Raw genomic sequence first — 15,430 nt, 5'->3', positions numbered from 1 at the left:
GGCGCGGCACAGCCCAGATTACACTCCTAGCTATGGTCTAGAGATAACATGATAGACCAAGTCCAGGCATTGTTTATTATTGGGGGATTTTTTTTTTTTTTTAAGAGAGAAAGTGGCAGATACCAACCATCAAGTCTTTTACCATTTTGCGCTAGGGACCGTAGGTACCGTACAGAGAAATTATTTTCTTAGAAAAATATGAGTTTCTCTCATTTCGATGATACTCTTGCCAGCGTTTCAAAATAACCAGTACTGATGCACGGAGTAACCCATACCGATGAGAAAGTTAACTAGGTTAATCTAAGGTTATCCGTCCTACTGAATTAACCATCATACATAAATAAAAAAAAAAAAAAAAAAAAAAAAAATTTAAACATTACCAAAGCATGCTCGATCTGTCGGGTCAATGAGTTCCAGTTTAAGTGAAAAGCGCATTAACAAAATATTTACGTGTCTCGCCAGTTTATTTCTATCTTAATATTAATATTAATATTACTTAATATTAATACCCCTGCAATTAGCCAAATTAAACTCCAATATCATGCTTGCAGATATAAAATAAGTTCTCACACCACAAATTACACTCTCTCTCTCTCTCTCTCTCTCTCTCTCTCTCTCTCTACACACTTACATTTATTTATATATGTAATTTTTTTTAAAATTTATTCATGCAATCATAACTTAGACTAGATAGTGGCCACCCCTCCAGCAGTATAGTGGCTAGAGCCCACCACAGACCCAAACCCAGTTGCTGCTGCTGCTGCTGCAGTAGTGGAGGCATTGTTCACAACTCTGCAGTTGAGCCTGATCTGTCCCTCGGTCCCGGTCAGGACCTGAATCTCGCCCATCCTGACCATGGCCTTGGTGAATTTCGACTCCCACGCCGACTGGTGGGTCGCGAACCGGCTGACCGCCGCGCTGAGGTTGGCGTCCGTGAGGAGGGCGTGGTCGGACGTGAGCAGGCTCAGCGAGTTCGTCAGGCCGACGTAGTACTTGTTGTCCAGCACGCCGGGGCTGATCACGTCCAGCCCCGTCGTGATGGGCGTGAACCGCGTGCTGTTCGACGGGCACAGCGCCTGCAGCAGCTTCGCATATGCCGGGCTCATCGTCGGGTCCACCTGCACGCACGTACACATACATACACTTAATTCATTTCTCTAATGAATGAACAAAGTAGCTAGCTATATATATACCTTTTCTCTCCCAAAAAAAACAAAAACAAAAATGTTGCACACTTAGCGGCACGAATTATATATTCTTTCTTCTTCTAAGAAAACATGAAATTTAATTTAAAAAAAAAAAACATTTCAGGTGGTTACTTGCAATATTAATTGTAATTATTGAAAGCATCTCAGAATAACAATTGTTTCATCTTATTTAACATGGTGCCAGAGTAGATATTATCAATATCACCTCATTTAATCGAAGTTTACGTTTCTCGAAATTAATCAGATGCGAGGAAGAGCTAATACTGAACACAAACATTAAAAACATTATTGGTCAGTAGCTTTAGTTTTTAAAGAACAACAGTACTTTCGCATCATTTGACGCACAATTCGATTAGTCTCCTACTTTTTCTTCTTCTCTTTTTTTTTTTTTGTCGGCGTAAATATATATACTAGCGAAGGCACTACAACAAAAACGGTCTATAGCGACACATTTAAATATAGGTACATGTCAAAAAAGTGCTGCTAGCTAAAATTACCGACACTTTTAAAAAGTGTTGCTATATGTGGGGTCGCTAGGTATATAGTGGCAGTTAAAGAGTGTCGCTGTAACCTAAAAAAGTGCTGCTAATTTACCAGCACTTATTTAAGCATTTAGCAACCGCTGAAACTCTATCTCGTTGGCTGCGGTGGCGGAGAAGGATGACAGGAAAGGCTCTTCGTCTAGAATTTTAGTGGATTGAGTGAAGAAAGAAGAAAAGATGGCAATTAATTTTTCTTTTTTTTTTCTTTGCTGTTTGTAATCGGGCCAAATAGACTGGGTGTGGTGGGTTGAGTAGAGTAATCTTTTATTTTTGGTTGGATTGGGCTTTATATTTAGGCATTAGCAGATGTTTTTTTAAGTTTTAGCATAAATGGGACACTTACTCAAAAGTGTCCCAAACATGTGTTCCTATAACCTAATTCTGTTGTAGTGAGGTAACCACGAATTGGGAGAATATAAGTAGTTGCAGGTATAGCCGTGTGCACTATATACGTACCTGGCTGGTGTTGCTGAAGTTGTAGATCCTGTTGAGGAAAGAGGAGCAGTGGGACACACCAACAGTGTGGGCGCCGGAGAGAATCACCATCTCCTCTGCTGTCAGGTTTTTCGCCTGGAAACTGTTTATCAGCTGCGTCGAGTTGAAGGTCGGCGCTGGGATGTTTGGAATGACCTCCGACGCGTTCGAGACGGTGCCGTCGCGGCGTCCCGCAGGGACCTGGAACGCACGTCGAGTGTAAACAAATGATCGGACGTATATCGTTCTCTGTCAACTCACTACAAGAGAATTGGGTTGTAGCGACACATTTTTGGGACACTTTTGTATAAGTGTCCCAATTTATGTATAATTTTTATTTTAAAAAATAAAACTAGTAAAGCCCAAAGATAAAGCTCAATTATCCAAACAAAATTTATAAGATTCAAAAACTCCTAAATTATTAAAAAAACCTAGCAAGGCCCAAGTAGAAGCCCAAATACCAAAAAAAAAAAAAAAAAAAAAACCAAATCTGATCGCTCCCTTCGCTCCCCTCGTTCTCCTCCTCCTCCCCTTCGCTCCCCTCGTTCCCCTCCTCCTCCTCCTCCTCCTCCACATCCGAACGAATCGTCTTCTCCTAGGTCGTACCCTCTTCTCCCCTCACTCAAACCCCCTCGCTCTCCTCCTCCCGCTCCTCCGTCGCCGCAACCGATAAGCTAGGGCTCCGGCGGCCGGAGTTCGGTTTCGAGGATCTCGCGGGGACCGTCGCCGGAGGAGTAAGCGCCAAACGTCGAGGCAACGACGGTGGTGGGGAAGCAGGAGTCCGGCGATCTGGTGGTGCTCGCGGCGGCGTCGAAGGCGTCGAAGGGGTAGACGGAGAAGAAGGTGAGCTCGATCGATCGATTATCCTATATATATCCCATTTATATATGGTATGTATTTTGGATCGTACCTTGGATCTTTGCTGTAAAAGCCCTTGTTAATCGCATAGAAGTACATGTTTTGGTTGTGTGGAAATTTGAAAGTACAAGTTTTCTAGATTTCATGATGCAGAAGCATGCCCCTGCTAAGTGCTAACTACAATGCCATGTTCTGTTTTTTAATCACCACCTTTTCTTTTGACATCTTATGATGTTTTCTGCATTAGATTGCATAGAAGCATGCCCTGATAACTACAATGTGGTGTTCTGTTTTACGATCACTGTATTCTGATGATCCTGTGGTATTAGCAATCCTATGTTACTGATCCTATGCGACGATCACTGCGTTCTGATGTCTCCTGTTTGTAGATTTTTCCAAGCATCATTCCTAACAGTCAAGCATCATTCCTAACAGATTTTTCCAAGCATGATCTTAGAAAGCAAGCTTGATGTGCTGTAACTTAACTGATCAATGAATTTTTTTAGTAGTAAGAATGTTTTGACGTTTCTTGTAGATGATAGACAATGACCTGGTTTCCTTTCCTAAAATTACTAAATCTTATTACAATAGAAGCTCATACCTTTCAGATTATGTTCGTCTTGCTTCAGATCTTCCTTTGTTTTAGCTAGTAATGTTACTTGTGTAGTTTGTGTGTTGCAAGCTTTCCTTTTCAATTGATTCTATTAATTCTCAGAAAATTTTGGTTGTAATATTTTTTTGCTGGTGTTGTTGTAGTTGATTACATAGACATACTTGTCAACCAAATATCTTCTTTAAGGCCTATTGATATTTCACCAAACAAAAGAGAAAAACCTTATCATATTTTTTTGTTAATAATTTGAAACACATCTAGACTTCATATTAATCCTTACCTTGAAGAGTTTAGCTTCATCTGATAGAACCGAACAAAAGGAATATAGATAGGCAAAAATTAACACTCTAGTTCCGGAAAATAAAGAAACAACATGAAAATTAATAATGGTATGAGACGATATATTAAAAGAATAGTTGGTAACCCCAAGTTAAGTTAAGAGTAATAATAAGAAGCAAGGTTAAACTATACTTTTACAATGCATATATAAAGAACCATTTCTCTGGCAAAGTACAACTTAGCCACTTTTGGGTTCTGATTTATGACACCCATTTCCTATTTTTATTACTTCGCAGCCCATCAGGAATAAAAAGCAATGATTTTCTACACTGGAAATAAAGAGATGGCACCTTGAGACATTGGAGGAGAGTAATAAATTAAGAAACAGTTCAACAAAACAAAGAAAAAACAGCAAAAGTATGAGAAAAGTTCACTTCCATACAATATGAATAAGCAAAACAGAGTAACCTTCAAATTAAAATAATATAAAAAAGCTAAACTAAGCTACTTTAAGCTTGTTATTTACAGCCAATTAATAATGGAAGCATTGAATGTTCTAAAATGGAAAAAAAGAGAGAAAAAAAGGTCCCCAATAAAAGTAACAAAGATAAAACACAGTTCAGGTTTTCCTTGTTAGGAGTATCACAATTTTGTGTGATTGGATTGCTAAAAGTGGTCGCATCAGCTGTGTAGGACTCACACTAATTGCGCTAGCGCACAAACTTGAATATACAGATGAAGTTAACAGGACACATTTAGCAGAGTAGGTTTCCTTGTTTAGTCCGTTGGAAGTGAACTTGTAAAAGATTTTAGTTGGACACTTGGTTCTTCTCAAAGTGTACGAGTTATTAGTGTTTATATTTTGTTCTTCAAGGCCTAAATTCTGCTTATTATCTATAGTTTTTGGTGGACAAGGACGTCGTTGACCGCTATGCCCCAACCACCTCCCCACTGAGCATCGAGGTAAAATTAGTTTAGTCCGCAATGTTTTCAGCTTCACTTCTGAGTGATAAGACTGTTAAAAACGCTTTTGTGTCCACTTGCAGAAAGACATCAAGAAGCTGCTTGGAATTTCATAAGCGCTCTCAACCAGGTGTTGCGGTCTGTCCATTTGGCCTTCATATAACTGCAATAAGACTGTGTTGAGAAGTATAATTGTACACTCTTTTCTGTTTTGTCGAGAATAAATGTAGTGATCATGATGTTTGTTTACTGTATACTTTGTTTGCTTTGCAATCAGTTGTCATGGTTGTGTATTGGATGTTAGTGTTTAAAATGCAGAGTTCATCTTTACCTAATTTTGTTGCTTTTAAGCTGTTCAATATCAACATTGTAGCTTGCATCTGCTTGTCTGTGGGTGAGTGGGTCTTCTAGTTTCCAACACCTTAAAAGATGTGATGCTTAAAATGTGGTCTATGCTTAAAATGCGGTCTATGCTTATAAGACACCAGATCCCAAGGTGAGTTTAGTTCAAATATAGGAGGAGCCCAGCACTACTATTTCTTTTGGTGGTCGTTGAACACTGCTCATTCACAAGACAAGTTTTGGAGTGGACAATTTTGAAAGCATTTTCCTAGTTAGTATTTATAATTCAGTTTGGTTATGGATCGCATAATATTTTCTTAAAATTGGGCAAATTATGCTGCACAATTCAGATAGAAGTGCTTTTCATGGATTCTGCTTTGAACTTTGTACTATCTCAAGATTTTGCTAGTGTTTTTGTTAAACTACAAAAAAGAGTACTTCGAGTAATTTGGTATTAGTCCAATTTTAGGAACTTATTTATAGAACTACGATTGTGATTTTCAAGTGATGGTTACAACTTTTTCGAGAATCTTTCTCAGTTCAATGTCCAGGAATGGACAGTTATTAAGCCTCCGATTTTTGACATTCTATAGCTATAAAACCGCCATAAAATATTGCTATGCAACATGCTACTCATTTGTCTAATCCCTTATTATTTCTTACTTGATAGCGTTATAATCATTCTCTTCTATGCTTTTCTTAATTGCTTCTGGTTCCTTCTCTTTTAGTACTTCTTTCCATTATCAATAGTAGTTGCTTCTTTCTATGATGTAAAGGCATCACTTCTAATTTTACCAGTCGAAATGTATGGTTCTCTCTTTTCATGATTTATTTACTTATTGTATGCAATAAAGTGTTTCAATTGTTAACTGAGTGGGTCTTATCTTTCGGGCTTTTTTGCTTCCTCAAAGGAAATGCTTTAATATATGATAAACTTTTAGCTCCAATCCGAAAAAGCAAAATGAAATATAGTTTTAGGGGTATCTGGTGCTAGGGTTTCGAGTAAGGTGCAGTTGTTGTTTACTGTATTTCTTTTCAACTACTAGTTATTGTTTCTGTTGGTATTTTGACGTTGTAGCATCCCTTTTCTTTTCATTGGATTAGTTGAATTACTTGAATTCAATGAAAATATATGAGCAAAGGTTCTAGTTCCGTATTACAGAGTATTCATATTGTTTCTGTTGGTAGAGGCCCTTGTTTGTTCAACACAGTAGTGAAAGGTGCATGCTACTTTCTCTTTTATCAGAAAAAAAAGTCGAAACAGAGAATAGAACTTGTTTCATACTTGCTTTGATGGTCCTGATTTGTGCATCATATAGCTTCTCTCTTTTCTTTAGTCGGGATTGCCCTTCAGGTAAAATTAAATTTATATTAATTGGTTTTCATGTTAAAAGATTGTTTGACTAATCTTTTATTAACTTCAGTATTGTTTAATTTGTAGGTTCAACATCTTAATTGCCGAGCTCATTACGACCGGATCTGATATGATATTATTAGCTTTTGTTTTTATTTCTCCTTCTCTTGGGTTGAAAAGCTAGAGATTATTGGTACTGTGATTTACTGACTAAATACTCGTTTAAAGATATATGGATAATACTTCGAGACATTTTGGTATTAATTTGTGTAACTATAAAATTTCTTTTATATGCTTTCTTTTTTAATGCAAATCAAAGCGAATAAAATTAAAGATATGCTTAATGATAATCATCATTGAGTGGTATTATATTTTAAAGTGTGATGCATCAAGAAAAATTTGAATATTTAAAGAAAATGGGACAGTTATAAAGTGTCGCTGAAATTAAAAAAAGTGTTGCTAGAATATTATTTTGCATCACTTTTATGTGCTGCTAAAAGTTTAAATAAGTGTCGGTATATTAGTAGCACTCTTTTTAGGTTATACCGACACTCTTAAAAAGTGTCACTATAAACCTAGCGACGCCACATATAGCAACACTTTTTAAAAGTGTCGGTAATTTAGCCAGCAACACTTTTATTGATCTATACCGACATTTAAAAGTGTCGCTATATACCGTTTTTGTTGTAGTGACTTAAGTTGTTGCTTGTGTCGCACCTGGTAGGTGACGTTGCCGGTCAGGGTGATGCTATCGCGGGCCGCAAAGGCGAGGATGTCGGCGCAGGAGACGGTTTCGGGGCACTGGGCTTCGACGACCGACTTGGCGGCGTCGATCACCTCGAAGCCGTGGAGGCTCGGGTTGTTGGGGATGGCGTCTTTCTCGGCGGTGTTGTTCGCGGTCGAGTCGATGAGGACGGAGCCATCGCAACCCTGCGTGTGTGCATGGAGCGTGAGTGTGTCACACGTGCTTGAGCGTTTGTCATAATTTTTGTTGGTAATATCAGGATAGTGACATTAACAGAGCAGATAATTACAGTAAAAATATTGTATATTTGAAGATTAATCTACAATATGAATACTACTTAATTATCTACTTGTTCAATGTCAGTAACCTTTTAATTGTTTTTTTTTGGTGTTTATCTACTATTGATTGTAATCAGAGGAATTAAACTAACATACAAATTTTCTTGTCCTTTTGGAGTGAAATTAAACACAAGATTTTAGTCAACAAAATCAGACAAATATAGCGTCCCATTTGCATGCATATACCAGCCTTATAAATTGTTTTCGATAATAGAATATTCGATTTGGCAATCGGCTCTGTTAAGTATAATTTACGCTGTTGGAACTATGTAGAAATTAAATTTCATAATTTTTTGACATCATTTACTAAGGTGATTAAAATGTCTAAAAAATGACTATTTTAACGGTTTATGTGGCACGTTTTTAAGTTTAACGGTGTAGAACAATCTAAATTATATGAAACTTTAATAAAAAATTATATTTAACATCAATAGCAAGATCAATATTTTTAATTTGAAATTTGAGTCTTTTATCACTGTTTTTTATGAGATTTTTATTTTAAATATTATTTAGTAAGTGATCAAAAGATTGCAAAATGACTATTTTAACGGTTTATGTGGCACGTTTTTAAGTTTAACGGTGTAGAACAATCTAAATTATATGAAACTTTAATAAAAAATTATATTTAACATCAATAACAAGATCAATAGTTCTAATTTGAAATTTGAGTCTTTTTTCACTATTTTTTATGAAATTTTTATTTTCAACCTTTTATTTTTAGACTACTTGTTCACTAGGCAAATAAAGTCAAAAAATTATGAAATTTGATTTCTAAATAGTTTCAATAGCATAGATCATGTCTAATAGAACCGATCGCCAAATCGAATATCGCATCATCAAAAATAATTTATAAGTACGGAGGCCTCTGTACTTTCGAAGGCATATGAGTCTAGCTCTATATATATATATATGCATGTTGTAGAATTATTATGCTTTCAGAAATATAAAGGAGTTAGTGCTTCCAATTTTTTTGACCGTTGGATCAAGAGTTTTAGAGTTAAAATAATAGTGATCTCCTAGAGTTGAGTGATCCCCATAGGGTAATAATATTAATTAGAAAATAATCAAAGAAGTCGATTCAAAAGTTAAAAAAAGCATCACATGAGTGATACTTCTCAACTTACCATAGTGGGACTATATATATATATATATATAGGAAAAATTTCATCACTACCCTTCCAAATAAGTCTAATATCATGAATGCCCCTATAAAAATTGAAATATCATAAATAACCTTTACACTAATTTATTATCAATTTTGAATAAACAACAAACAAAATTCCAACTTTGCCCTTATTGTCATTACCATCTTAAAATATTTAATTGACAATAAAATCATTTATACTTTTATAAACACTCTTTTAAATTTATAAATAACCTACATTTAGAGATAAGTTTTTTGTCAATTAAAAAAATATATATAATCCTGACAAGTTAAGCTAAAAAATAAAAAATCAATTGAAAAAAAATTAGCAAAAAATTGCTTAAAGTATCAATTGACTCCTTAAAATAAGATTAAACAATTCATTCAAAATATAACTTAAATATATATGCATGATGTGAATTAAGTTATTTGAATTAGCACAAATTTCTGTGCTTTGGCATCTCGAATTTTAAAATAAATGATATAAAGTATCTTATTTTATAAACCACACAACAGTAAAATGATATATTTTACTGTTTATTTTAATATTTTAAAGTAAATATATCATGCTAAAATACTTTTGTAAAAAATTTTAGAAGTTAAGGGCAAAATGGATATTTTGACCATATTATGATAATCTAAATATTTTATCATTCTATAAAGAGATGAATGGTAAGGGTAAGGGTATATTTGAAAAATAATAAGTATTTGTAGGAGTAATTGTGATATAATCAAATTTATAGGGGCATCTATGATATTTTTTGAAGTTTAGGGGCCACGAATAAAATTTGACCCTTCCCATATATATATATTAAGTATATATATATATATATAAAGAAGAGAGAGAGAGAGAGAGAGATAGAGAGAGAGAGAGAGCAGTGCTGGCTATGCTCTCAGGGCACGGAATCGCTCTGGATCCTGAGGCCGTTTCGATGATAGGAATTTTCGAATCCGGACGATTGCTCCATTAGATTGATCTAGTGCAGTTGAAAGTTCTAAGAAAAAATAATTTTTGTGATTTTTGATATCATTATTACCATAGTGATCGAAAGGATTCAAAAATCATCAATTTTTCAATGGTTGATATCTACCGTTTTCAAGTTACCTGGTGTAAGAAGTATTCAAAATTCAGATGAAATTTGCTGATACAAATAATTCTTATACATCGCTACAACAAAATCAAATATTTCTGATCAGAAAATTTTAGTTGCTATATTACCACTTTTTATAGAAATTTTATTTTCAGGCCATGTTTAAATTATAAATTTGAATGATTTCGATTGCTTCAAGGTAAATGATATCGAAAAATCACAAAAATTATTTCTAGAAAAACTCAAAATAACGTTAAACAAGTTTAACGAGCCGATCGTCGATTCGGAAACTCATCATTGAAAACAGGCTCAGGAGCAGCTCCACGTGGCTCCTGCAGAGTAAGCACTTTGCTCTAATTATATATATACTATATATATATATATATATATATAATACTATATATATATGATCCGGTGCTGAAGGTATTATCCGATAGGCACGAAGCATTGTAACTATCCAAGTTTTCTGCCGTTAGATTTAAACCTTTTTTATATCTTTAACCGTCGATTATACTATTCAATTAACCACCGCACTCAACACCTAGGGGCCCCACATCCATCTTAACCAGCACATCTTTACAATCTAAGGGCAGAAAAGCTAATAGCCACCGATCTTTTTGTGCTATTAATTAGTAATTCCAGCGCTAATTATTATATATATGTAAGGGTGGTGTTTGGTTCGAAGTCGGAGTTAGAATCGGCAATCGGAATCAAAAATAAGCTGAATCACGAAATCGGAATGGCTCATTACCTAATTTCCGTTTGATTGCATTCACCTGAATGCGGAAATCGGAATAAATCATTCCATTGGTTGGTGTTTGGTTCGAGGTGGAATATAAAAAACCGTAATCAAATTTAATATACGAACATTATCTTTATAATATATTAATTTAAATTCAAATTAAATATTAAATATTAAAAATTTACATCAAAATTTTTAAATAATATCAAATTTTTAAATCTATTTTTTTAAAATAAATTAATCTTTGAAGTTGAGTGGATAATTCAAAATATGAAACTAAAATTTTATTTATTCAAATTCAAATTTAAAATTACAATTTAAATTTTAATTTGAATCCATAAATTTAATTTAAGTTTGAAATAAAATTTGAATAAACTTCATATAAATTAAAATTTAATTTAAATTCAAATTCATAAGTTAGATTTAAAATACTTGATTAAATTTTAATTTTTAATTTAAGTTCAAATTAAAATTTAAAATTATATATTTAATTTTTAAAATTTAACTTATATTTTAATTTAAAAAGTTGAAAAAATAAATTTAATCCGAATAAATATCCATTCCGTCCGGATTCAACTTACAATCCGGCCTCCTAGGCCGGATTGAAAAAAGGGGTGATTGGGGCATTCCCATTCCACTCGGGAATCGAAATCGGAATGGAACTCCCGCGTACCAAACACCCACAAACGGATTCATCCATTCCGATTCTGATTCCATGGTGAAAAAGAAGCGAACCAAACACGCCCATAGACTCTAGCTAGAATGCTGATTTTATAAATTATTGATAGAAAAATGCTAAGTTTGTAACTCAAAATGGGTTGTAGAAGTACAACCCTATATCCAACGGCCTTAATCCTAACCCCTAACAAAGATTTAGAGAATCCGTTTTGAGCTTCAGTTGCTTACAAGTAGACCTTACAACATTTCACAAATTATACAACTTAACGATTGAATTTCAACCTTGAAAACTTAAGTCATGTTTATTTCCCATGATTTACGCTTTTCGACCGAATAAATATACACCGCCATGTATGCTAATTTGTAAAGTGTTGTAAAATTTTTTTATAAAAAGTTGTTGTAGCGCTAGCATTGCTCTAAATAACTAATGAATATGCCGTCTAAAATATGAAGGCTTTTGGTTGGTTAATGCGTGCAGTTTAAAATGCCGTATGGTTAGTTAGTTGGAAATTAAACACTAAACTTCATATTTAACAATCAAAATTAGTCTTTTTTATCCTAAATATGTTAATAACGGCGTATCAATTTTTTTTATTTATTAGAAATGGTTAAAGGTTAGATTTAATAGGAAAAAACTTACAAGCACCAAATACTTAGTATTTCTTTTTCTTTTTTTTTTTTTAGAAATAAATTCAGTTGGAAATGTGGAGTAATTAAACTTTGAACTTGGGATATTGAATACCAACCAGCAAATACTTTACCACTTGCACTAGAGACCGTCGGCAATACTTGATGGAAACCATAGCTGGACTCTCTCTCTCTCTCTCTCTCTCTCTCTCTCTCTATATATATATATATATATATAGGCTAGGCCTACTATACTCTTATGAGTATAGAGCCATTTATACTCATAAGTTGTTTTCAATGATCGAGCTTCCGAATCGACGATCCACTCCGTTAAATATGATTTAGAGTATTTGAAATTTTTAGAAAATAAATTTCGTAATTTTTCGAAATCATAATATAGTTTATCAAGCGGATATAAAATGAACGGTCAAAATCGAATGACGTCTTAAAAATAGATGATCAGAGCCTTCAATTTAAGATCGGAGTTATTGATCGTTATCTATGTAATGAATAGAATTTTCTATCAAAAATTCAGCCAATTTCGATTCTCTTACACCGTTAAACTAGCAAGTATCCTATGCCGGCCATTAAAAATTGTCAAATTTGTGACCTCTTGATCGTAAGGTAAATGATCTCGAAAAATTATAAAATTTAATTTCTAGAAGTTTTAAATGCTGTAAATAACGTTTAACGGTATGGATCGTCGCTTCGGAAGCTCTATCATCGAAAACGATTTATGAGTACGAGAGAAATCGTACTCATAATAGTATAGTAGCCGGACCCATATAGAGTAGGGCTACTATACTCTTATGAGTATAAAGCCTTTCATACTCATAAGTTGTTTTCAATGTTGGGGTTTTCGAATCGACGATCCACATCGTTAAACATGATCTGGAGTATTTGAAACTTCTAAAAATAAATTTCATAATTTTTTAAAATCATTATAAAGTCCATCAAGCGGGCATAAAATGAACGGTCAAAATCGAACGACGTCCTAAAAATAGATGATTGGATCCTTTAATTTAAGATTGGAGTTATTGATCTTTATTTAGGTAGTGAATATAATTTTCTATCAAAAATTCAACCTATTCTAATTCTTTTACACCGTTAAACTAACAAATATTCCATACCGGCCGTTAAAACTTGTCAATTTTGTGAGCTTTTGATCGTAAGGTAAATGATATCGAAAAATTATAAAATTTGATTTCTAGAAGTTTTAAATTAAATGCTCTAGATAACTTTTAACGGTATGGATCGTCAATTCGGAACCTCTATCATCGAAAACAACTTATGAGTACGAAGGCGATCGTACTCATAAGAGTATAGTAACCGGACTTTATATATATATATATATATATATATATATATATATATAATTAGGGTCCTAGGCTACTTATCCTATTAATAGGATTGGGACCCCTGTCGCTATCAATGTCAATTTGAATGATTGAAACCTTCAAATTGATAATCGCAAGCCGTTGAAGTGATCTCATAATTTAAGAAATCATTTAGAAACCAAATTTTGTATTTATTTAAAAATCATTATCATTAGTTCATTCTTAAGAGTTGAAAAATGAATGGTCCATGAAATATAACACCTCTTAAAATAGAGAGGTTAGACTTTCTCAGGTTCGTAATCGAGTTTATCAACAATTATCTAAAATAGTATAGAAGGAATTTTCTAATCAAAATCAAGCAATTTAAGATTCTCTACACCGTTAAAACAAGCAAAGCTCATATAGGCCGTCAAAAATTGTCAAATTTTACGACCACTATTTGATCACGACATGTAAACCAGTTATCAAAATTTATTGAAATTAGTTTCTAGAATTTCAAATACTCTAAATGCAACTCAACGGCCTCCGATTCATCGATTCGGAATCTCGATCATTCAAAAACAACGTTGATAGAACAAGTACTCATATCCTATTAATAAGATAGTAGGCAATTATCCTATATTAATATAAGTTATATATATATATATATATAATTGAGCTCCTATGCTTTTAAAAGTACCAAGTCATTGGTACTTATAAGTTTTCGGCCCTTGGATTAAGTTATGTGCGGTTATGATGATGTGGGCCCCCTAGGAATGAGTGGGTAGTTGGTTGAATAGTATAATCTAACGGTTGAAAATGATCAAAGAAGTAGATCTAACGGTAAAAAACTTACAAGTACCAAGTACTTGGTGCTTTTACAAGCACCATAGCCGGACTCTCTCTCTCTCTCTCTCTCTCTCTCTCTCTATATATATATATATATATATATATATATATATATATGAACCACATCTACAATGGACAAATAGTTGAGACTCCTTTAATGCTTGCAGGATTATGGCTGGTATAAAGTCACCTATCAGTGTAGCTGTGCCTTGGTCACATCTTTCCATTTAATATTTCAACACATGACTTTTAATAGCAAGTGAAAAGACCTTTTTTATAACCAAATTTTGTTAAAACATTTTACTACCTCAACCTTTATCTCCTTCTATATGAAAATTTTATTTTCATAATAAAATTTCTGTCTTATAAAAATATTTTTATTCTTAATTTTATTTTTGTACATATCTTAGAATACCTAAAACTATATTATTTTTGTATCACAGAATTTGCCCAACTATATTAGTAAAATTACCACAGTGGACACACTTTTTTTTTTGTAAAGATTAATTTTATATAATATTTTACACTAAACTAATTAAGGTTTTGGATTACTAGTTTAATTTATTATAATAATAAATGTTAGTTGTTGACTCATGATGTGTGATAGATAGAGAAGTGTAACTTCTTTCTACATCTATTTATTGTTTTTTTTCCACTTTGACAAATGTTTTTTTTTCTTTGTTCATTTGAGAAGCACTTTTGACAAATCTTTGGGATGTGACTTTCTACTAGAAACAAAAGTGTCATAATTTGGGGATTTTTTTTTTTTTTAATAAAGTAACTCCTATAGCATGTGTGGGTGATCACATTAATAAGAACATGTTAGATCAGTTAAGTAAAGATATATTTTTCAAGTACAAATTTCCAAGTATACCCTAGCAAATACATGCATTGATGTATGTAATGAATTATTTTTTAAAAGGGCTATGTATTTAATTGGTCAAACAATGTGGAGTGTGGATAGTGTATGCTTCACACAGGCTAAATCATTGGAGTAATATTTATAATATTGACATATTATATTTATTACAGAAGAACAATCTTCCAATAAAAAAAAATTAATGCGATTTTTTTTAAAATTTTTTTAAAATTTTTATAGAACAATGAAATCCTTTTTAATGCAATGGCCAAAGAGTAAAGCTCCACCAAACCAAAGATCACATTTTTAGTCTCCACTCAAAAAGGTGCAGAAAAGAAATGGTTTTTATTTTTTTTTATTTATTTTGCATAGATAGCCCTTCAAAGTGCTAAATATTTATGTAGTATA

General features: G+C 33.2%; 1 protein-coding gene and 1 long non-coding RNA gene across 2 annotated transcripts; one reads left to right on the top strand and one right to left on the bottom strand.

The window, feature by feature from the left end:
- On the bottom strand, positions 527 to 12,174 carry LOC109728370 (peroxidase 1-like). Its single transcript, XM_020258763.1, has 4 exons — positions 12,118 to 12,174; positions 7,351 to 7,563; positions 2,207 to 2,425; positions 527 to 1,118 (listed from the first exon to the last, which is right to left on the bottom strand). The coding sequence occupies exons 1-4, from the start codon at positions 12,172 to 12,174 to the stop codon at positions 687 to 689; spliced, it is 921 nt and encodes a 306-aa protein (XP_020114352.1). The 3' UTR covers positions 527 to 686.
- Positions 2,697 to 6,925, top strand: LOC109728164. The gene is made up of 4 exons (XR_002220929.1): positions 2,697 to 3,067; positions 4,875 to 4,937; positions 5,021 to 6,633; positions 6,721 to 6,925. It is a non-coding gene; the product is annotated as an uncharacterized LOC109728164 (long non-coding RNA).

The sequence above is a fragment of the Ananas comosus genome, linkage group 23 (genome assembly GCF_001540865.1).
Source record: "Ananas comosus cultivar F153 linkage group 23, ASM154086v1, whole genome shotgun sequence".
Lineage (NCBI taxonomy): Eukaryota > Viridiplantae > Streptophyta > Magnoliopsida > Poales > Bromeliaceae > Ananas > Ananas comosus.
This window is presented reverse-complemented; position numbering and strand designations above follow the sequence as displayed.